At 37.4% G+C, this 23,767-nt stretch overlaps 1 protein-coding gene across 4 annotated transcripts in view; it reads right to left on the bottom strand.

Moving 5' to 3' along the window:
* SFMBT2 (Scm like with four mbt domains 2) overlaps window positions 1–23,767 on the bottom strand; it is a 317,891-nt gene that overhangs the window by 16,439 nt on the left and 277,685 nt on the right. For all 4 annotated transcript variants that reach the window (XM_043967955.1, XM_043967957.1, XM_043967958.1 and 1 more), the window contains exons 16-17: window positions 13,259–13,368; window positions 1,581–1,756 (exon numbers count right to left, since the gene is read on the bottom strand). In XM_043967955.1, coding sequence (XP_043823890.1) covers window positions 1,581–1,756; window positions 13,259–13,368 — 286 coding nt within the window. The remainder of the gene's footprint in view (window positions 1–1,580; window positions 1,757–13,258; window positions 13,369–23,767) is intronic.

The following is a 23,767-nucleotide window of genomic DNA, read 5'->3' as shown; positions in this document are numbered from 1 at the left end:
AAAGGTAAGATAATGTGAAACACATGTAAGATTCAGCTCCACCACTTCCAGAAGAGAGGAGGGAACAGAAACAAAAGTGCATTCTGTATCATCGCCCAATGCTGTTGCACAAATAACTATAATATAAAGCAGAATGTGATAAATGCCTAAAAGAGGGACAATGTTCTGTGAGAATTCAGAGAAGAGTGGAAAGCTTCATTGAAGAAGAGGCATTTAGGTCAGACTCAAAAGGTTGGGAGAGGATTCCCATGCATCTGGGATGATGTGAATGATGGCATGTAGTTAAGATCTTTAGAGACATGTCTTAGGAACTATGAGCTCAATATAGCTGGGATATTCATTATTTGGAGAAGAGGAAGAAAAGTGTGGAGGGGTAGGTAGATCAGAACAGTGTTATAGATGGAGATTCTGTAAAAGGTAATACTCTGTCCCATTCAGTAACGATTGCTTTCTCTTAGAACAGACTGGCCCAGTTGGAAATCAGTAGGACCTCTTGGGGGTAACAATGGCAGGTGACAACTTCCATTACAAGCCCTATCTGATGCCCATCCACTGACTCATGACAATTTCATGGTTCTCTTGCTCCTGGCCTTGTGACTGCTAACTGTGAACCAAGATAAGACGTAGTCTTTGCAGAGGAACACCTGGTCCAGGGTGGATACTTAATGAGACCACATATCCCTGCAGCAGTCTAAACATCCATTTTTTTTTTTTGGTGAGGCAATTGGGGTTAAGTGACTTGCCCAGGGTCACACAGCTAGTAAGTGTTAAGTGTCTGAGGCTGGATTTGAACTCAGGTCTTCCTGATTCCAGGGCTAGTGCTCTATCCACTGCGCCACCTAGCTGCCCCAGTCTAGATATTCTTGGTGGCATATTCATTCACTTAAGCTACAGCTTCTCAAATGACCTAAGAAAAATAATCTGTGTTCCCCAAAGTGTTTAGCCAAGTGGCTGAGAAACTGGGTCACTGACAAATATGATGAACAAAACTACTACTACTACTACTACTACTACTACTACCACCACCGCCGCATCAACATATAAATCAGTTTAATCCATACATCAACAAAAATATTCTTTTTCTTATTTTATAAATCGTGTTGTCTTTAAGAATTTTCAAAATCATTCAACCTTCCGAGATTCCATTTGATGTGGAACAACCTCTGTTGTCTGCCTAATGATCTGTCTCATTGCCTCTTACTATTTTATTTAATATTTAAGAAGTAGTGTAGTTCAGTGGATAAAGAATCCATCCTAGAATCAGAAAGGCTCAGGCTCAAGTGGTGACTTTCTTCTCCGTACCCAAAGTAGTTGCCAATTTTCAATGATAGAGGGAGTTTCCCAAAATAATAAAATCACAGATTTGTTCTAAACCCTCCTCCCAACTCAAAAGACTGATATATGTCTAGAGAAGATCCTTCATTCCTGTGAAAAAAAAGTACTGAAAAATGACTAGAAATAAGAGGCAGAGTGGATTGTGGTGGGCATAGGGCTTTTTTTGTTTTGTTTTGTTTTGGGAGGGAGGGGGGTGGAGAAAAGGAGAGATATTAGTTTGTGCTAGTTCTGCAATGAGGACTTACTGTATTTGGTTTTGGTGTGGATGGAACAGTTTTCTGGGCAGATTTCTGTAACCAGAACAGGACTAAACAGATTTGGACAGCATTCCAGCTTGGCACAAACTCTCTTGCAGAAATCTGCTACTTGGTCAGATGTTCGTACAATCTTGACAACTGCCCTATATGTTTTACCTCTGTACCTAGGAAGAGAGAAACAAAGTTGTTTTTTTTTTAAAACCTGACTTTTATTCATAGTGCCAGTTTCTAGCTCAGGTTGCACAGATATCATATTTTAGACTAATAAAGCAAATTTAAAGTGGTTTACTTTATTTGGTTTCATATTTCTTAGTAAATTCAATTAAGTTTCACTAAAATGCAAGCACCTATTAAGTGTAAGGAACTCCCAGCCCTCCCTCCAGAAAAGAGATAAAATCAGACATTTGTTCAGACTTTTGAATATAGTAGAAATTGTAACACACAAACACACAGAGGTGCAAAATCAAAACATACATTTGTCATTAAGTACAAAGGAGTTGGGTAATGCAAAATGTTACAAGAAATTTAGAGGGTGAAATCAATTCTGGTTGAGGGAATCAGGCAAAGCTACAAAGGAGAGGTGTCCAACTCCATAAGCTGTGCTTTGAAGGAAAAGAAGGATTTCAAACAGCAGTGATAAATGGAAGCAGAGGGAATTTCATTTCAAGAATGGCAGACAAGAGGATAAGACATGATAAGGGAAGGATGAAAAATGAGAATGGGTGAGTCAGTAAGTGGCAAACTCATCAACAAGTTTTTTTTTATTTGTAATAAAGTATTTTATTTTTTCCCGTTACATGTAAAGATAGTTCTCAACTAGCAAGTATTTTTATGCTGTAGTAACAATGAATTTTGTTTATAAATGGTTGATGATATGAAGGAAGTGTTAAAACAATCCAGTATAATAAAATTTTTCATTAAGTTTATTCTCATTTAGTAATGTGCAATTTAATACATGGAGCATAACTAATGAACATTAGTACCAAAAAATAAATGTTATTAAATTAAACTTGGGCTTTTACATCACATTTCATTTTTGAAAAATTAAGTATACATAAGTAATTATATTACCATTTTTAAAACTATGTACTTCAGAACAAAGAAATCTTGTCTTGGTAAACACTGCATAGCTGCTTCTAGAAATTCAACTGATTTTTATTATTCAAATATGGCATTTCTACAAAGAAGTGACAAGGAGAAAGACCTACCTACAACGCAAGGTCATTTTTTTTTTAAAGAAGTAAAAAACCAAAGAACAAGCCCAGAGCCTCAGGTGTGAGGAGTAACAAAGCAATGAGGGAGTCCTAGCATCAGGTCTGAACAGACATTGCCATAACAAAGACTTTTTTCATTTGGATCTCACATTTAATATGTTATAGTTCAAAGATTACTTGGTTACTTATTAAAACTAGGAGAGAGAATTTATAGATAGTTATGACTTCCAGAACTACGTAAACAAAAAGATGCAACTCTGGTGAAAGCCAGAAATCTTCCTCCTATCTAAGCTTCACAGTAGAAGCTAATAGGAAAGCTACATCTTGAGTTACCACTTATCCCAATTTACCCACAAGAGGAGAAAGATACTGGATAAGTAGGTAGAGTCCCCCATTCTCATCCCCTTGCTTCTTAAGTTTGAACTAGTGTCTCTACTTTTTCCTCTAAAATGCAGCCATTCTGTCCAATGATACTACTAGTAGGCCTATACCGCAAAGAGAATAAAGAGGGAAAGGACCCAGTTGTACAAAAATATTTATAATTGCTCTTTTTTTATAGTGGTAAACTTGTGCCCATCAACTGGGGAATGAATAGCTGAACAAATTATGATATGTGAATGTCTCAGTATTAGTTGTACCATAAGAAATGATCAAAGGGATGGTTTCAGTGAAACCTAGGAAGACTTGTAGGAAGTGATACCAAGTGAAATGAGCAGAACTAGAAAAATGTATACATTAACAATAATGTAAAAAAAAAATCTCAATCAATTTTGAAAGACTTAAGAACTTTTAACAATGCAATGACTAACCATGACTCCAGAGAACTTATGATGAAGCATATAACCCAACTCCCAACAGAGGTGATGGACTCAGGTTAAAGAATGACACACACCTTTTGGACATGGCAAAGATGATCATTTGTGTTGCTTGAGTATTCATATTTGTTATGAGGTTCTTTTTGTTTTTAGTGAGGAATAGGAAGGAAAGAAGATAGACTCTTGCTAATTGAAAAAAATCAGAAAATATTTAATGCACCCATTCTAACTGCAATTCCCTTTAAAAAAAAAAAAAAACCCAGATTCACTCTGAGGAGAAAAGAAGGCAAGAAACCAGGGAAATCCAAATTATACCTGTTAAATCACTATTCTCATCTCTTTTGTTGAACAATGTTGCAAACAGATCAATTGTTTCTCCTCCTGACAGTAGCCACTGGTTCTTGTAAGTCAGTCCCTTTTAGGGTCCCAGCTCTATAAAAATCCTCAGGAATTTTTCCTCTTTTCTTAGAAGTGAAGGCACCACTTTTTTTAAACCTAAAGGAAATTTCAATGAATACCCTGAGGGTAACAACAGAGGTTCTGGTATCTAAGCTTTCCTAAATGTTTATTTCAGTACACAGTAATTTCATCATTGGAACTTATCCATCTTTTGTATATATCTGCAATATTACTGATCTGGGACAGAAGGACCCAAGAAATTATTCCGATGCTTTTTATTGATATGATTCCAATCCTAGAACACTGTAGTGGCATAGAAAGGCTTGGAATGATCTCTTTTCTTATGAAGGGAAACGCTCACTGAAAGGTTATGTGGCCGTCCCAAATTCAGTGGGCATCCCAACGCCCAGGCCAGAGCTATTTGTTGAAGAGTATGCTGTTGCCTTACAGAGACCACGTGACTTACAATGTGACAAGGAGCAACTCAGCACTCTCAACAAAATCTTTGGTTACGATGAGGACATGGGTTCTCTTTCCTAGGTAGATGTTGCCTACAATCCATAGATTCCTCCCTCAGGTCATTTGACCTTCTTCCATCTTTCAACATGTCTCCAATTCTTTCTGATCTTTATGACCATTAAAATTGGCTCAGTGATTACATCCACCATGTCTTTCTATACCTTGGGATACAACTATATCACCTTGTGTTTCAACTCCCTATCAGATAATTTTTGTGCTGCTCTTTTCAGTCCAAAGATCATTCTCCTTGGCAGAAGAAAGAAAAATAAAGATTGAATAATTCTGCCTTTTGTCCATCATTCCTTATCAAGGTCCCATCTACTTTTCTTTGATGCTCCTTTCCAACATTGTTAGAAAAAAATGTTTGCCTTCAGCAACTACTCTTTCAAATCTCAATTCTACTTTTCCTTTCTGATCAACCCCTCTGGTATGCTAGACTTGACTTTCTACGTAATGGTGGTTTTTTTAAAAAATCCTTGGTAATAAAACCATATTCTAAGTCCTAATCAGCATCCTTCTTCTTTAACTCTAATAAGGCTTCCACGATCCACTCCTGGGTAGCTCTCACCCATGACATTCATTGATTTAAAATGAAAACGTCATCAAATTGTGTTGGTAGCATGAACTACAAAAATGCATTGACTGAGGTTAAAATAGTATCCAATCTGTACTTTGTCACTGTTATCTCTTACAATTTATACAGTCCTTGGGATGATTGGGTTTTGTATTAGAAGGCTAAAAAACAGACTTTTGGATGAAGTTTTAAAATTATAGAAAAGTAGAAGTTCAGGGTCTAGATGAAATCAAGGTCAAGGCTTAAAGTGAGGAACCTGGGGCTCACAAATATATGCATGTTTACTGAATTCTCTAACAATTGTGTCTCTACCTGTTTCAAATGGACAAACAAGTTATGCTATAACCAATGTGTATTCAGGATAAAGATTAAACTGCCTAAGAGAAAAGATATGGAGAAAAAGTTCCCCAAAGCGTATGATAATTTGGGGGGGGGGCAGAGATAATTTCTTAGGATTCAACTGGAAAGTAATAAAAAACGTAAGAAGGAAGGTTAATTATAAACTATTTCTTAAATCAGGATAGTTTCAACAAACATTAAGCACTTAGTATAGGCAGAATTTTAGGCTATAGAAAAGCTATTATCATTAAAATTATTGTTAGCATTATGTTTCTTAGTGAATGAAGATGCAAAGAAAACTAACATATTAGGTCTGCCCTAAAGGACTTTATAATGTAGTAGGGGATATAAAACACGTACAAAAATAATGAAAGAATATGATAAATGAAGAGGCAAAGTAAAAGACATTTGAGTTCTGATTGGGGGAAGGGAAAGGGGTGACTGAGGATGACCATGAGAAAGGTAGCACCATGTGAGGTGTGAGGTGTCTTTAAAGACAGGTAGAAACTTGAAGAACAGTAAATAGAGAAAGGCCAAGGGTACTTGAATTTTGGGCACAAAGGAGCTGAATTTGACATTGATGAAGAAGATGATGGTGGCAATGATGATAGTTTGTGTATGTAGAGTGCTTAAATAGTTTTTCAAATTGTTGTTGTTCAGTTGTTTTTCAGTCATGTCTGACTCTTCATGAGCCCATTTGGGGTTTTCTTGGCAAAGATCCTGGAGTGGCTGGCCATTTCCTTTATCTCATTTTAAGGATGAGAAAACTGAGGTGAACACGGTTAAGTGATTTGCTCAGGGTCACATAGATAGTAAGTGTCTGAAGCCAGATTTTTTTTTTGTTTTGGTTTTTGGTTTTTTTGGTTTTTTTGCAGGGCAATGGGGGTTAAGTGACTTGCCCAGGGTCACACAGCTAATAAAAGTCCAGTGTCTGAAGCTGGGTTTGAACTCAGGTACTCCTGAATCCAGGGCCAGTGCTTTATCCACTGTGCCACCTAGCCGCCCCGCTGAAGCCAGATTTTAACACAAAAAGATAAATCTTTCTGACTCCAGGCTAGGCACTCTAACCACTGTTCTACTTTGTGCCTCTATAGTTTTTCAAATACCTACACATATTTTTTTCCTGTTTAGTTCTGTAGGAAAGCTATCACAAATATTCCCCTTTTACAGATGAGGAGACTATGATTCAGAGCACACTTTCATGGCATATCTAGGGCAAATGTCTTGAGGGAGTGGTCTCCATTGTTACCCAACATATCTAGGGTCATATAACCAATCAGGTGGTGCTAGGACTATAATGCAGAACTTTTGATCCCTAGTTATACTATTATCATATTGCAAAGGAACACTAGAATCAATTGTAGGGTTTGTCCAGTGAAATTCTCCCCAGAAGAGGGGAAATGTATGACAAAGAAATAACTCCTTTGTTTTGTAGCTTGAATGTATGAAGAGAGACTGCCGAAAAAGCATGGTTTCACATTTTCTATTTCCTACTTTTGATGTTAACCTGGAGGAAAAAAAAATCCTTAGCTATATAATTTATTAAATGGTCCAGCAAAGCTACTGTAAACACTGAGATTTTAAAGCATGCCTTACGAGTAAGGAAGAGAAAAAGCAATGGGGAGATATTAAAATGAGACAACTAAGTTGGTTCACAATAGAAAATTCCCCAGCATTATAAATCATCTCAGAAAGAAGGAAAGGAAAAATGGAAAGATCACTGCATCAGAACTGAAGAATGGCAAAGACACCATAAAAGGTAGTTGGGCATGAAGAGAGAACATCCATTCCAGGCAGCTCTTAGGTAGGGTGTTCTAGTTAAATCCTTAACCTAGTTAAACTCTTTCCCCTGCTTTTCTTTAGAAAGTAAAAGCTCATTTGTTGGTTGGTTTTGCTCAGTGAGGTTTTTCCTGTTGTAAAGATGTCAGGAGATCAAATAAGAGAGTCATCAGACTAGATAACCTCAAAAGAAAAGGGAAAATAGAGTTCAGCAGACATATCACAAGTCTGACATTGAGGCATCCACATAGTAGTGAGGGGAGAATTCAATTCATCAGACATCCAGCAGAGGCCTATGTCAAAAGCAGAGAAGCTGATACTTTTCTTTGTTTGCCTTAATGATAATTTTCATCTTTGAGAGGTGGATGAAACAATAAAGGTAATTCTCATTATATGACAGTTTTCATCGACCAGGATACACTAATTGCTGGGGTTGTCAATAATGGGAATCTTGGAGGGAAGTGATAACCCCATGTTAGAATTTATGGTAGAAAAAAAAGAGGAAAGATGGTCAGCGAATTGGACATGCACCCTCAATTTGGGCAAACCGAGTTGCAGAGTATTTAAAGGAAAATTAGATAGGATCCCATAGCCAAAAAGTCTTGGAGGGAATTCAACCCAGTGGGAACCTGAAGCTCAGAAGTATAAAATTACAAAGACAAAGCGAAACAATTCCAAGGAAGAGGAATATGGGGCACTGAAATCAATGTAGAACTCATCAACCTACTCAGATTTTTAAAAGACTTATACAGATTGTGGGAAGCGCAAAAATAATAAGAGACAAATTCAAAAGTTTGGCATGATCCTCTAAGAATTAAGACCAAACATGGCCCCAGAGAAGAGATGATAAAATGCACATCCAATCTTCTTCCTTGTAGAGGTGGAGGACTATGGGTACAGAACATAGATACACATAGATACACACATGCCTTTAGATAATCAATGGATTCTTTCAATTGGCACTTTGCTCTCTGTATTCAGAGGTTCTAGGCAGTTTTCTCATATTATTTGTTGCATTATGGTATTCAAGTTTTTGCCTTGTCATGTTCTTCCAGAAGAGAGGTGTCAAACATGCCTCACTGCTTGAACTAGATTAAAATGTAATTAGGAAATATTTAACAAAACAAGTAAAAATACAACACAACATAATGTTAATGTGATTTCTAAGTCAATGTGAAACCTGTAGGGATTCTAATGTAGTTTTGTGGCCCTCTTTTCTATTCAAGTTTGAAACTACTCTTCTGGGAGACCCATAATCCTTAAATTATCTCAATACATCCTGTCTGTGAGATCAGATCACATTTTCTTTAACTGTTTACTGTTTTGTTGCTTCTCTTCTTCTTCCAGAATGTCCTTCACTTTCATATATTCATATTCCAAATCAGCTATCCTCTCATTTGTTTCTTTGATAAGATTTATTCCCTTGGATTCAAATTCTTCTATTCTGTCAATTATTTATCCGGTGCAGTCCATAAATTCATTCGTATTTCTTATTTCTCTTTTAAACCATGCAGTAACATCATGCTGGGGTTCCGCAGGGTCCTCTGCCTCATCAGGTGTTGATTTCTTTTCCTTTGTCCTGTAATACTTTTTCACAGATGCTTGAATTCTCTTCCCTGATCGGGAGGCCATTTTCTCTTCTGCTATTAATATCTTCCCTACTGATTTAGCTGTTCATGCTCAGAGTTCTTAGTTGAGTTTTCTTCCTCCTGATAGCTTTGGTAATTTCAGATTTTCCCCTTTTATTTTCCCCTTCTGATTCCTTTTCTTGTGATGCTGTTTTAAACATAAAACCAATTCAGTCTCCACCTACATTGGGCAATTCATGTTTCACTGGCCTCCGGTTCAGCTTCTCCTTCAAGTGACTTCTGGGAGAATGGAATTGGCCTCAGAGAGTTGCTGGGCTCTTTTCCCTGGGCCTAGTAGAAAATCACCCGGCCCAAAACTCATCCTGCCCTGGCTTCCTAGGTTCTCTGGCCGAGTATCTCCATAGCACAGAGCACTGCTGTGGTGCTGTCCTGGCCAGGACAGGCTTCCCTCCCTGCCTTTTGGTTTTCCCTGGAAGAAAGAGGATGGAAGGGGAGTCGAGTTCTGCTCCAAGCCTGTGGGTTGCCTTGTCCAACCTTGCTCCTGGAACCCAGTGGGAGGTCGGGGAGGGATCGATGGGTGCATTAATAATTATGGTTTAGCCTTGTATGCTTTTTTAGCTTCTTAGGTTTTTTTCTCTTTCTTAGTGTCCTTGACCCTGGAGAAAGCTGAAGTTGATTTATCACTTGCACATAATTACTTATTTTAGAGAGGTCACACAGAGCAGAGAAAATACTCCTCTATCTTGTTGGTCATGTAACCCAGAAGTCTCCATTGCATGTACTGTCAGACATGTACAATAGGATAACTGACCATGAACTGAAAGGGACCTCCGAGGACCTCCCAATGGTCACACAGGCAATATGGCCAAGCCAATATTTTTAACCCAGGACATCTGACTCCCAATCCAACATCCTATCCACTGGACCATTCTACTTTGTGCTGGCTAATTGTGATGAACTGCTTTTTATCCTAATGGAAAAAAAAGTATTTGTTATAAAGGGGTTGTTCTCTGGGTAGGGTAGTAGTGATAGATGCATTCAGAAATGAAGTTGAAGGAAAATGATGGATGATAATGAAATTATTTTAAAAAAAGAATAGTATCAAAAATTGTCAAAGCTCAAAACAAATTGCAACTGGTGAGGAACCCTAGCCATCAAATGATAACAGAAAGATGGCTCTCTAATGTGGTAGTGGTGGTGATGGTAGCAGTAGCAGCAGTAGCTAATATTCATGTAGCACTTACTATGTGTCAGGTACTTTTCTAAGCATTTTACAATTATTATACCATTTGATCCTCACAATAGCCCTGTGAGGCAAGTTTAGAAAATATGCCTAAAGTACTGGAGAACAAGGAAATACGATAAAAGGGTCTTTTCTGCCAAAATATCTAATAGTAGCTGACTGAACTATATTATGTAACAGCTCATTTTTATCACTGGTATTCAATAAATGGTCATTGATAAATTGATAGACACCTTAAATACTATTTAAACACCATAAGAATCTCTTATGGGAAGGAGGAAAGTCTTTTTTGATGCCACATACATGAATAAGAAGACACTAGAAAATCCCTACAGAAGACACATGATAATTCTTATGTAGACAGTATACATCGATATAGACCCCTTGTTCAATGATACTTTAAACTCCTTCCAATACATAGGTCTTTACAATAAAATGTGAAAACACAAGAACTAAGAATGATAAGTGATAGTAATCGCCTTACCCCCACTGGATAATCAAAACAATATCTTTCTTTGAAACACTGTTTGCAATTGATTTGGGGACATATACCTTTGACAGCTAAGTGAATTAAATGCAAGTTAATTTATTCACAACAGCAAGGATTTCTGCCTTTCAACTAAGTGGGAAAAAGCCCTCTCCTTCCTTTCCTACCAAAGTAAACAGCCAAGTTGTCAAGATCTAAAAAGCTGTCATTCTACATCAGAAGGAATGAGGTGACTCAACATGTAGTAAGATAACACTAACATTCCTGCTGACTATAAACCTGTCATCATTAGCAGCTGCTCAAAGATGCTATTGTGATCTAGCGTACTCGAAACCCAGTTGAGACAGACATTTTCTCATTATAAGTTGCTGTGTAAGATTCTGAAATGGAACTTACTGTCATATTTGATATAATAGGTAATACGTTGCTTTTAGAATATGGCAGGGCCAGATTTCACAATGCCTGTTTTGATTTTATTAGGCTGGATTTAATAAAAGCCCTGATCGACTTGGCAACACAAAAACTAGTGCAAGCTCTGCAAAAAGGACCATCCCTGTTTTGGAGCATTTGGAACAGGCTACTTAGACTTTGCCACTGATATGAAGGACACTCAGTACTGAATCCGCTTGAGGAGGAATTCCCTAGGGAAAGTGAAGTTGTTTGAATGCTCCTATCTGCAGTTGACATTTTGCTGATAGAATCAACCCTGACACTAAAGAGCCTTCCAGATTAGAACCATAATCATTCAAAAAAGCTCAATGTAACCATCCACACAGGAAAAACAAAAGGATGGAGAATACTTTCTAAATGATGATTTACCATATATATTTACAGCATATAAAGCTGATCATCAGGTTAGATAGATAGATAATCTTGGATGGACACTGCAAAAAGACAATGAACCAGCCCCAGCATTAAACAGAAGGAAGATTGAAGCAAATTGTGTAGTGCTTTTAATGACCCCAAGCTTCTTCCTGAAATAAAAACCTGTTATTTTAATACTAATCGTTTCTGGTGATGGTATACGACTTTAAATTAAAATGGGTTGTATCATCCAAAAAGCAAAGCAAAGCATAAAGTGAATATTAATAGGCTTCAGCACAATACCAACAATTTACAACATGAACAAAGCATTGCATGTTATTATTCAAGAGATAAATGGTTGGGTCATCTATAAAGAAGCAGGGATGACAGAGTGTGAGTCATATAGGTATCCAGGTAATAGCAAGAGACCTTGATGAAGGCCCCATCAAGTTAGGTTGATTCCTGTAAGATTAATGAGAAGGCATGGACAAGAGTCAGATGAGATAAAAAGGCATGGGATCTATGATCTATACCCACAGAAGGGAATACCCACATTATTCAGCTCATAGAATCACTAAAATTATCCTTATCTGTATCTATTAGATTTATTCCATGTGCACTGGATTTAGGGTTATGTTTGGGGACCAAAAAAGAAAGAGATTTTCCTGGCTGCCCAGATAATGAATCACCTTCCAACAATTAAGATTTGCTATGATTTTCTAACACTATGGACTGACCACATATGATAATGACTCTACTACTACAGATAATTTCCTTTTCTGTGCCATATATGAGGTTGGTAACAATGAGTTGCAGACAGATTTTCCCTAAAACTTCCTTGAAAATAAATGGATGGGGGCCGGGGGGGAGGGCAGCTAGATGGTGAAGTCAATAGAGCGTCGGCCCTGAATTCAGGAGGACCTGAGTTCAAATCTGGCCTCAGACACTTGACACTTACTAGTTGTGTGACCCTGGGCAAGTCACTTAACCCTCATTGCCCCACAAATTAAAAAAAAAAAGGAATGGATGGAAAAAGTCAATTTGTCTGGAGCAAAGTACATTGTCTACCTATGTATTCCTATATCCACTAACACATTTGGCTAAGGGCCCTCAAGTTCATATTTCTGGAAACTGAAAGCAAAGTAAAAATTTCTCCTTAGTAAGTTTACCTGCAAACAAATGGGAGTTGAGAAAATACCTACCGTCCCAAGACACAATCACTACTACCTTTGATCAATCCCAAAGAAATGTTAATACATTGTCCTAAAAAAAAGAGAATACTTCCAGAGAGCAAGTGCTGTGTTTTTTCATATGCTCTTTCTGGTATTTTAACTAAAGATATCAATACAGCTAGGTCCAGATCAGTGTGAATAATGAATTCCCTAAGGTAGATGCATTATTCTCATTTGCACTGCTTATTTCCAATGGACTGGAACGAATTATCATATTTTGTATCATTAGAACTTCAAAAAAGTATGAATTCAAATATATGACACTACAGGCATTTCACTATTTGTGCTAATCAGGGACTTGTATTAAAGTATGTTCTTCATATAAATGAAAAGCCTTTCTCCTTTAAATCCACCAAAGCCTACATATGTTCACTTTAAGGATACAGTATCAGAGTCTACTTTTCAAATGAATCAATCTGATATTTGCTACTGAACAATTAAACAAAAAAAACCTTTGAAACCTATGCTTACATATACTGCCTAAGTTCCTGTCCTAAATGTAATTAGATATAATAAAACTCTTATAAATCTGTTTTCATACACAGTACATATTACTTCTGGACAAAAAATTTAACTTCTTTTAGTTTTTTAAATAGCTCATTGCTGAGTCAATAAGACATAGAAATTTAAGCATTACTTAAAGCCAGGTGTCCCAGAGTAGAAAATACTCACTTTGCTTTCAGGGTCTCCTCTTGGAAATTCCACTGTGGGTCTTCCACAAGCTGTAGTTCCCTCAATACCCTTCCGGGCTTGTAAGCTGCATTAATTACCATGCTAAGAACCTAAAAGGGTGGGGTGGGGTTGAGGGACAGGAGGAGAGAGAAAAACACAAAAGCAAAACAGTCATCATGGTGAACTTCAGTGATGCTCATTTGTACAGAAACAATCAAGCTATCACCCTCACACCCTTGACACTTGAAGCAAAATAACTATTTCACCTAACTTAAGTGAAACATCTTGGTTAAGTATGAGAAGATCACCTTGACAGATAACACTAGACTGGTTCACCATCAATTGGCTACAGCAGGTGATGACCTCAATCCAAGTGGTTAGTGAGCTACTCATTACAGAGAGGGAACTTACTTTCATTAATTCTTCCAGGATAGATGAATTAAAACCACTTCTAAAAGAAAGAATTATGTATTCTTCTCTCCAATGGGATGTTGTTCTGATTACTTTTTAAAGAACTAAATCTTTAAAAGCTAAAATACAGATGGAACAAATAAAAATAAGACAGTCTACTCATTTTGCCATTTCCTGTGCTGACAGAACCATTTATGCCTGACCTATGAACAGGTGTAGCTAGGTAACAATTCTCTGCAGTTTCCTTGGAATTCTCCCAATTTATGAGTATTTAATCCTTGGCAAACTTCCCCTGAAATATATCTATTTAGGAGGCTTTGGCTGTGAATCTAATTCTCATACAGCTCTTCCCTGACTTGTCACTTCAACTCAATGGCCAAGAAAATAAATACCAGATAGTATCTTTTTAAAAGGTTATGTTGATAATTCTTTGTTTTTATGCTACCCCAAACTGAATGCTCGCTTAAAACAAAGACAAATAGTCAAGCACAAATGAAACAAAACAACCATATCTGAGAGAGTTGGCAATGTTTTTCACCTGTCCCACATGTCATCTCCCAAGGGGAGGGGAGGATGTTTCATAATCTGTCCTCTGGGACAAGAATGGGTCATTGAAATTAATCTAAGTTCTATGGTCTTTACGTACTGTTTTCTTCAATAATGTTGTAATCATTGTTTATATGGTTTTCCGGGATCTGCTTATTTTACCTTGTACCACATTTTGTGCAAATCTTCCTACTTTTCTCTGAATTCTTCACCACCATTATTACATATTGTACAACAATAATCTATTACAATTTGTTCAATCATTCCTCAATTGATGGGTACCCACTTTCTTTTCAGGGTTTTGTGTTTCCACAAAAAGTGCCATTATGGATATTTTGACACACATGGGACCTTAGATGCTCATTTTTTCATGATGCAATTTACTGAACTAAAGAGACCTTTTTTCTATGAATACAGAAATGCTCATCTTATTTGGCATTTAAATACAATTTTTAAAAAAATATAAAGAAATACATAGAAGACAGGTGATATAAGTGTTCAAAGAAAGCAGAAAAACTTGCACAAAAAATCCTAAAAGTGAGAAAAAAAATCTTATGTGATTGGTGGATTGACACTATCATCAAAGCAATATACATTAATGCAATGCCACATAGTTAGGTCAGGCCTTATAAATCAATAAAAGATGAATACTCAGCCCCTGAAGGAGGACCGTACTGACCCAAATATAAATGACCCCCAAATAATGGCTGCACCCTCAAAATGAAGTCTCTTTGAATGCAAACAACCTGGTTTGGAACTTGATTTCAGAAAAGAAATCACTTTTTTTGCCTTAACAATTAAAATTAATTTTAACAGCATTCATTAATACGATAAAAGCTACATGGAAGGTATAGCTCTTCTTCCTCAGGTTAGGCCTCTGCTGATGTTTTGATGGTCTAAATGTCTCTCCATCAACATGTTTCAGTAGGTATGCTAAAAGGCCACAAGGATGAATTACAAACAGTTCTAGTGTGATTGTGTGTATGTGTGTTTTTATTAGAATCAGCATTTGATTTTTATTGTTGGCTGTCACTACAGTTTATGGGAACCGAGCTTTAAAATAAATCTAATTAGAGCTGGCTGAAATAATGTACAAAGTGTTTACCAACAGACAATAAAATTTCAGCTGATTCTGTTCATTCTTTTCTGCTGAGAAAACCCCAAGAGCTACATTGTAGTAAGCTGAAATGCATTTTGCTCTTGTGGAAGGAAAAAAAAAAAGACCCATCTAGCTCAATTTAATACAGAAGTAGGCAGCAATTACATTGTACAAAAACATCAAATGTTTTACCTTAAAAATGAGGGTGTAACATATCATTCATCTCCAAATTCTCTCAGCCTTTTTGCAAGGAACCGAAACCTCTCCCTAAAGTAGCTTGAAGTACTTTTTAGCCATTCCCATGAAATAGCTTAGGGAGGCTACACTAGCCAAAGAGCTTATCCGGATTTGCTATGCATATTCCAGGAGTTTCTGGTGTATATGCTAAGGGTACCAAATGATAACAAAAGGGCAGTGACCCCAACAGAGAGTACTCCTGGCAGCTGAGGATAAGAGGGGAAGGGTCACAAATGCAGAATCAACAGAGCTTCTAATCCCAATTTGCTGGTATGTGGGTGGCAAACAGAGCATTAAAAAAAGGAACCATATACTTCTTACAATGCAGAGTCCTATGCAGCTATGGGAGAATCACTATGGAATCATTCTCAAACATTGATTGGATGCCTACTGCCACAGCTACAACTTATTCCTGTTACTTCTAAACAAATCAATGCAACCATTATCAACCTGTAAATCATTTACTCAATAATATTTAACAAATAACTCAAATGTATATAGAACTACCTACAGAAAACTCAAAGAAATAAATATAAGCATTTCTGCCTACAAGAAGTTTACAAATGAGTTTGGAAAATAAGACATTAGGGTTTTAAGTAAATATGCAAGATTAATTACTAATGGTGCCTTATGGGGAATATAATAATTTGATACTCTGCCTAATATAATAATATAATAGAATTAGACTATGAAGTAGTTCAACTGTAACTTTATGTACCCTTTTGCACAGCTACTCTCATAAATAGTTAGTTGCCAAGTACATGCTGTGATTTAATTTTTAGCCTTGAAAAAAGTTTCAATGCAGAAATTAATTGCTGTTTCATAGAAGCTAATGATAAGAATGTTTTTAGTCAAAAATGTATCAAAGTAGTGTGGGAAGTTTTTACAAGGAGGCAAATTAGAAGAAAAACTAGAGAAAAGTACAAGATACTCAGTGTGATAGCTTCCATGCAATCTATTTAAACAAGCTGTTAAACCTTTGGAGAAAGGAGTCATGACAGTAACTCTGATCATAAACATTTTAAAGCAAATTTATTGTTCTTCAGTTGTGTCAAATCCTTCATGACCCCATTTTGGGTTTTCTTGGCAAAGATACTGGGGTTTGCCATTTCCCCCTCCAGCTCATTTTTTTTACAGATGAGAAACTGAGGTAAACAGGGTTAAGTGACTTGTCCAGAGTCACAAAGAAGTATTTGCGGCTAGGTTTGAACTCAGAAGGATGAGTCTTTTTGACTTCAGGCCCAGCACTAGGTGCCCCTTTTTAAGCAAAGTTAAATCATTAGGAAGTAGTCAGTACCACAAGGAGATGAGATCTGGGAAACCATCTCAGTCAGATTTCCCCTGGTTTCCTGGGCATGCACATGGACATGGCAGGCAGCAAAAGCCAACAGGGTTTAGAGCTAGTTGCAAACAGCCAGTAGCAAGCAGCCCACAAAACTCCAGAGTGCAATTGGAACCAAACTAACATATAACTGGCATATGTTTAACAACATAACAATACAACATAGAAATTTTAATTTGTGGTTTTCCAAGTCAATATGCCACTCATAGCAATGCCTTTCTTTTCCATTTTTATTCTCATTTGACACTACAGGTTTAGAATAAAAGCTTCTTGGGCGCAGTGGATAGAGCATCAGCCCTGGAGTCAGGAGTACCTGAGTTCAAATCTGGTCTCAGAGATTTGACACTTGCTAGCTGTGTGACCCTGGGCAAGTCACTTAACCCCAATTGCCTTACCAAAAAAAAAAAAAAATAGAATAAAAGCTTCTCAGGTGGAATTCCTTTCACTGGAAATTTTGAAAAGACTGAATTACCATTTGTTGAGTATGCCATAGAGGAGATTCTTGTTCAGGTATAGGTTGGGCCAGATAGTTTCTAAAATCAATATTAATTCTGAGATTCTGTGCTATTCTGAACAGTCATGACAGATAAGGAATGAGATAGGCCCAGACCACAGTAAGAAAAAGAGAATGGATTACATTGAATTTGGGAAATTACACATATAGCATTTCCAATGATCTAAAGCTCATCCCTAATATATAAAAGTAACTTTAATATATTTTTATTTTTAACAGTCATTATTACCCAGTGATGATGCTATATGGGTATGAATCATAGAAAACTGTGATCTTTGAAGCATCAAAAAAAGTATGTGACTCAGTGGGCAATGGAGAGATACACGATAAGTGTAACTGGTGGTAGCAATGGTTACTTCCATAGAGGAAGTAGTGTAAATGGGGAAAATGAATTACTACTTACATACATTAGACAAAAACCCAAAGAGGGCAAGATAAGGGAAACTACTATCTTTGAAAAAGGGACATCCAAGTTAAAGTTATTAATAGAAGGAGGAGGAACTTCTTTAAGGCAGTTTTAAGGTTGAATTAATAAAAGAAATAATAAGAATAACAAAGAATATACTCCCTTCCAACAGAATAACTGGAAACTATTTACTAACAATTGTAACATGAAATTATTTAGCAAATGTGCAGCTCTAAAACTGTTTATCTGGTATGTGACAGGTCCACCTTCTTTTCTAACTGTACAGTTCCTTGATGATATCGTTTACATCTTTCTTTCATTCCACTGAGAATCTTCTGGCATGCCGTCATATCTATTATCTGTTGTAATATTTTCTCTTTTGAAATCAACTTTGTCTGATGTTATTGCCCCTCCCACTTTTCATGACTTGACAATAGCATGGATTTTTTTTTTTTTTGGAAGAGAGCTTTTAAGACTTTTAGTCTACCAAGTGAAATACTTTTGGTGGGGGCGGGGGAGGGGAGAGGTAGTCAACATAAAAGAAACCTATTAAATTGTATATAACATTATGAGTGAAAGATTGCTTACAAAGTCTCTTCATGTTTTCACCAAGGATACTCATTATTTGTGACTAGATCATTTTAAAGGTGATTTTTTATAAAAATGGCTAAACAGGCATGAGTTTCTGAAGTTGGTTACATTTTCAAAATTTCCCCTTCAAATATAGTAATAGTCTCTGTGATATTTTCTTTTCACTAGTAAACTTTGAATTCTTCAGCAGATCTTGAGTCCATCAAAATGGGGCTGTCCATGAACAAACCAACCTAGCTGAAGTAGCAAGGTACCCTAAGGGAGAGATGTGAGGCACACTTTTCCAGACAAGTCAAACCACCTTGAACATCATCTTCCCTGTAGACCCAGATAGAAATATCTTAGTACACTGAACTCCAAATCCTTGGGAATAGCCATATTTCCAGATCATAGCCATCATTCTGGGAAGCAACCTCTCTGGAGATCAGTTTGATAACTGCTCCTGCAAGTGCTACAGGTACAGTTACTGAAGAAGCAGAAGAGAAAATTCTTTCCAAATTCCTTGTCCTTGTCAAGTAGTTGGGTATCATAAATCAAAATTATTTTATTGGTGGAATTAATATTAAAGAAAAATCATTATCTTTGTTGCTTGTACCATAAGGATCATGGGACCTTTCTATCTAGCTGTCTTGTAGAGCAGGTACTATCTTACTCTCCTATTTTTACCATCCAGCAGTTAGCATAGTGCTTTTTACATATTCAGCACTGAATAAATGCTTGTTTTTCCATTCATTAATTCAAATACTTTTTAACAATGTAGTGTCTAGTATATCCTATCTTCTTTTATTGATCTTTCTTTTCTTAATAAAAGTATTTTATTATTTTCCAGTTACATATAAAGAGTTTTCATCATTTGTTTTCATAGGATTTTTAGTTCCAAAGTTTTCTCCCACCCTCTCTTCCCTCCCTCCTCCCCCAGACAGAAAACAAACTGATATAGGTTATATGTGTGCAATTACATTAAACTTATTTCTGCATTAGTCATATTATAAAAGAAGAATCAGAGCACAAGGGAAAAACCTCAAAAAATAAGGGGAAAAAACAGCCCCAAAGTAGAAACAGTATGGTTCAATTTGAATTCATAATCCACAGTTCTGTTTTCTGGATGTTGAGAACATTTTCTATCATAAAGTTCTTTGAAATTGTTTTGGATTATTGCATTGCTAAAAAGAGCTAAGTCTATCATCATTGTTCATCACACAATGTTGCTGTTACTGTGTACAATGTTCTCCTGGTTCTGCTCCTCTCAGCCAGCATCAGTTCATGTAAGTCCTTCCAGGTTTCTCTGAACTCCTGCTCATCATTACTTTGCACATTGATTTTTTTTTTTTTTTGGTGAGGCAATTGGGGTTAAGTGACTTGCCCAGGGTCACACAGCTTGTAAGTGTTAAGTGTGTGAGGCCGGATTTGAACTCAGGTCCTCCTGATTCCAGGGCCAGTGCTCTATCCAGTGTGCCACCTAGCTGCCACCATACATTGATTTTTAAAAAAACTTTGTGTTCTAAATTTTCTTCCTCCCTCCCTCCTTGACCCTCCCTATGAAATCAAGCAATTCAATATAAGTCAAACATATGCAGTTCTTTCTCTTTTTTCCCTTTCTTCCTTCCTTCCTTTCTTTTTTTTTTGCAGGGCAATGAGGGTTAAGTAACTTGTTAGGGTCATACAGCTAGTAAGTGTCAAGTGTCTGAGGCTGGATTTGAACTCAGGTCCTCCTAATTCCAGGGCTGGTGCTTTATCCACTGTACCACCTAGATGCCCCCATATGTGTGCAGTTATGAAAAACACCTTCTTATTAGGTTGTGAAATAAAATAGACAAAATAACTTTAGAATGAGGAGCTAATAAAATTATACTTTAATCTGTATTCAGATTCCATCACTTCTTCCTCTGTTGATGGTTTGCATTTTTCATACATCCTTTTAATATCATCCTGCTTCATCATTTCTTTCACAGTTACTATTGCTAACTGTATTACCCTCCATCTTATTCCCTCCTCTTGATGTTTACTCTATTTACTATCTTCCTTCACCCTATCCCTCCTTGAAAGTGTTTTGCTTTTTACTGCCCCCTCCCCCAATCTGCCCTTCTTTCTTTCAGCTCCTCCCCTCCCACTTTCCCTCAGGGCCAAAATATATTACTATACCCACTTGAGTATGTATGTTATTCCTTCTTTGAGCCAATTCTGATGAGAGTAAGGTTCACTCACTCCCCCACTCCTTCCCCCTCTTCCCTTCCCCTCCATAAACTTCTTGTTTCTTTTATGTGAGCTAATTTTTCCCAGTCTACCTCTCCCTTTCCCTTTCTTCCAGCGCATTCCTCTTACCCCTTACCTTTATTTTAAACATGTCATCATGGGTCATCTAGGTGACACAGTGGACAAAGCACTAGCCCTGGGCCCAGAAGGCCACAAGTCCATATCTGGCCCCAGACATAAGCCACCCTACCTTGCCTGCCCCACAAAAAACCCAAGGATAAACAAAAAATAAATGCTTTACAGATATCATCCCTTCATATTCAATTCACACCCGTGCTCTCTAAGTATATTCCTTTCAACTGCCCTAATATTGAGAAAGATCCTATGAGTTAGAATTATTTTCCTCCTATGTAGGAATGTAAACAGTTTAATATTTTAATATCCCTCATGATTTCTTTTTCCTGCCTACCTTTTTATGCTTCTCTAGAGTCTTGTATTTGAAAGTCAGATTTTTTATTGAGTTCAGGTCTTTTCATCACAAATACATGAAAGTCCTCTTTCTCATTGAAGTCCCATTTTCCCCTGAAAGATTATACTCAGGTTTGCTGGGTGGTGATTTTTGGCTGTAGTCCCTGTTCCTTTGCCCTCTGGAATATTATATTCCATGCCCCCCTGTCCTTTAATGTAGAAGCTGCCAGATCTTGTGTTATCTTTACTGTAGCTCAACAGTATTTGAATTGTTTTTTTCTAGCTGCTTGCAATATTTTCTCCTTGTCCTGGGGGTTCTGGAATTTGGCTATAATATTCCTGGAGGTTTTTGTTTTGGGATCTCTTTTAGGAGGCAATTGTTGGATTCTTTCAATTTCTATTTTACCTACTGCTTCTAGAATATCAGGGCAATTTTCCCTGACAATTTCTTGGAAGATGATGTCTAAATGCTTTTTTTGATCATGGTTTCCAGGTAGTCCAATGATTTCCAAATTATCTCTCCTGGATCTATATTCCAGGTCAGCTGTTTTTCCAAGGAGATATTTCATACTGACCTCTATTTTTTTATTCATTTGGATTTGTTCTACTGTGTCTTGGTTTCTCATAAAGTCACTAGCTTCCATTTGTTCAATCCTAATTCTTAGGCAATTATTTTTTTCAGAGAGCTTTTGTATCTCCTTTTCCATTTGGCTATTCAAGCTGTTGACTTTTTTCTCATGACTTTCCTGCATCACTTTTATTTCTCTTTCCATTCTTTCCTCCACCTCTCTAAATCTTCCTTCTATCTCTCCTACTTTCTTTTCAAAGTCCCCTTTGAGCACTTCCATGGCCTGAGATCAATTCATATTCTTCTTGGAAGCTTTGGATATTGGAGCTTTGATTTTTTTATTATCTTCTTCTGAGGGTATATTCTGGTCTACCTTTCCCCCAAAGAAGCTTTCTATTGTCCACTGCTTCCTCTGCTTACTCAGGTCAACCCAGAAGCAGATGTCTGGTTGAAATCTTATTCTCTATGGTTGGAAGCTTGGTGTGCCTGTGCCCCTCCCCCACTAGGCCACCACCACTTGATTTGGCCCATTGCTTCAGAACTGGGGCACTTCACCCCAACTTCAGCTGAAATTGCAGCCACTTCACCATGGCCAACCACCAAACCCCCTCACTGGTCCACGAGCTGAGCCTCAGAAGAAGCTGCTGGCTCTGAAGACTCTGAGACCCTGGAGGTGCAGTCTGTTCTGGCCTGGGTATGCACCACAAACTGAGCTCCTCTCTCAGCCTACACAGCAGGTGATCCCAATTGCCATCTTTGACTGGAAAATAGTCTCACTCTATTCTTATATAGGTTAGGCTGCTCCAGGAATTGTCTTATGGCATTATTTTGGAGTGAGTAGATGGGTTTATCAGGAAATTGGGGGAGTCACAGTCTTTCCTCTACTATCTTTAGCATGGAATGTTTAAAAGTAGCTTTTCACTTGAAATATACTTAGATTGTTCTGGATTAAATATATTTTTGTAAAGCAGCATATTATTGGGTTTTCACTATTCTGTGACTTTTACATAAAGGAAAGTGAAAGTTGCAAAAAGATGAATGACATGCCACCAACAAGAAGCATTTATTAAAAAACACCTACTAAGTGCCAGGTCCTTGGTTAAACACTGGGGATAAAAAGAAAGGCAAACAACAGTTTCTAGCCTGAAGTGCTCACAGTCAAACAAGGAAACAATATGCACATAACTTTGTTCAATAAGATACATACACAGGATAAACTGAAATAATGCATACAGGAAAGGAATTAGCATAAAGGGCGCAGGAAAAGGCTTCTTACAGAAGGTGGGTTTTTCTTTTCTTTTTCTTTTTTTTTTGGTGAGGCAATTGGGGTTAAGTGACTTGCCCTGGGTCACACAGCTAGTACGTGATAAGTGTCTGAGGTCAAATTTGAACTCAGGTCCTCCTGAATCCAGGGCCAGTGTTCTATCCACTGCACCACCTAGCTGCCCCAGAAGGTGGGGTTTTAGCTGAGACTTGAAGAAAACCAGGAGCCTGAGATGAGGGAAAGCAACCCAGGTAAGGGGGCCGGCCATTAAAAAAATGTAGTCCTGGAGATAGAATATCTTGTTTTAGAAACAGCTAAGAGGCCAGTGTCATGGGAATGCAGAGTATGTGGAGCAGAGTGAGGTGTAAGACAGGGAAGAGGACAGGTTATGAAAGGCTTTAAAAGTCCAACAGGAGATTTTCATGTTTGATTCTGGAGGTCATGAGGAGCCAGTAGAGTTTACTGAAGATTGGTGAGGGGATGGTGGTGGTGACGATGATGATGGCGGTGATAGAGTTTTAGAGCTGAGAGGAAGAAGAACAGAAGTGTAGAAAGACATGAGGCAGGGAAACCAAGCAGAAGTATGTTTTATTACAAGAGTCAAGGTATAAGATGATGAGGGCCTGCAATAGGGTGGGGGAAGGGTCAGTGACAAGAAGGGGGCATATATAAGAGATGACTAAACATGGAAACAGATTAGATATGGAAAATGAGAGTTAAAGATGACACCTAGGTTGCCAACCTGGGTTCACCACCTAGGTAAAGAAAAAAGATATAAGGAAAAAGAGATCACATTTGTATTACTTGCATACAAAAAAAGATGTAAATAACATCAAGAAACTGTACAGCTGGAAAAGAAGGTGGACCTGT

Source organism: Dromiciops gliroides, chromosome 5 (genome assembly GCF_019393635.1).
Source record: "Dromiciops gliroides isolate mDroGli1 chromosome 5, mDroGli1.pri, whole genome shotgun sequence".
Taxonomy (NCBI): Eukaryota; Metazoa; Chordata; class Mammalia; order Microbiotheria; family Microbiotheriidae; genus Dromiciops; species Dromiciops gliroides.
The sequence above is the reverse complement of the archived record's forward strand: the minus strand, read 5'-3'. Positions and strand labels throughout refer to the sequence as shown.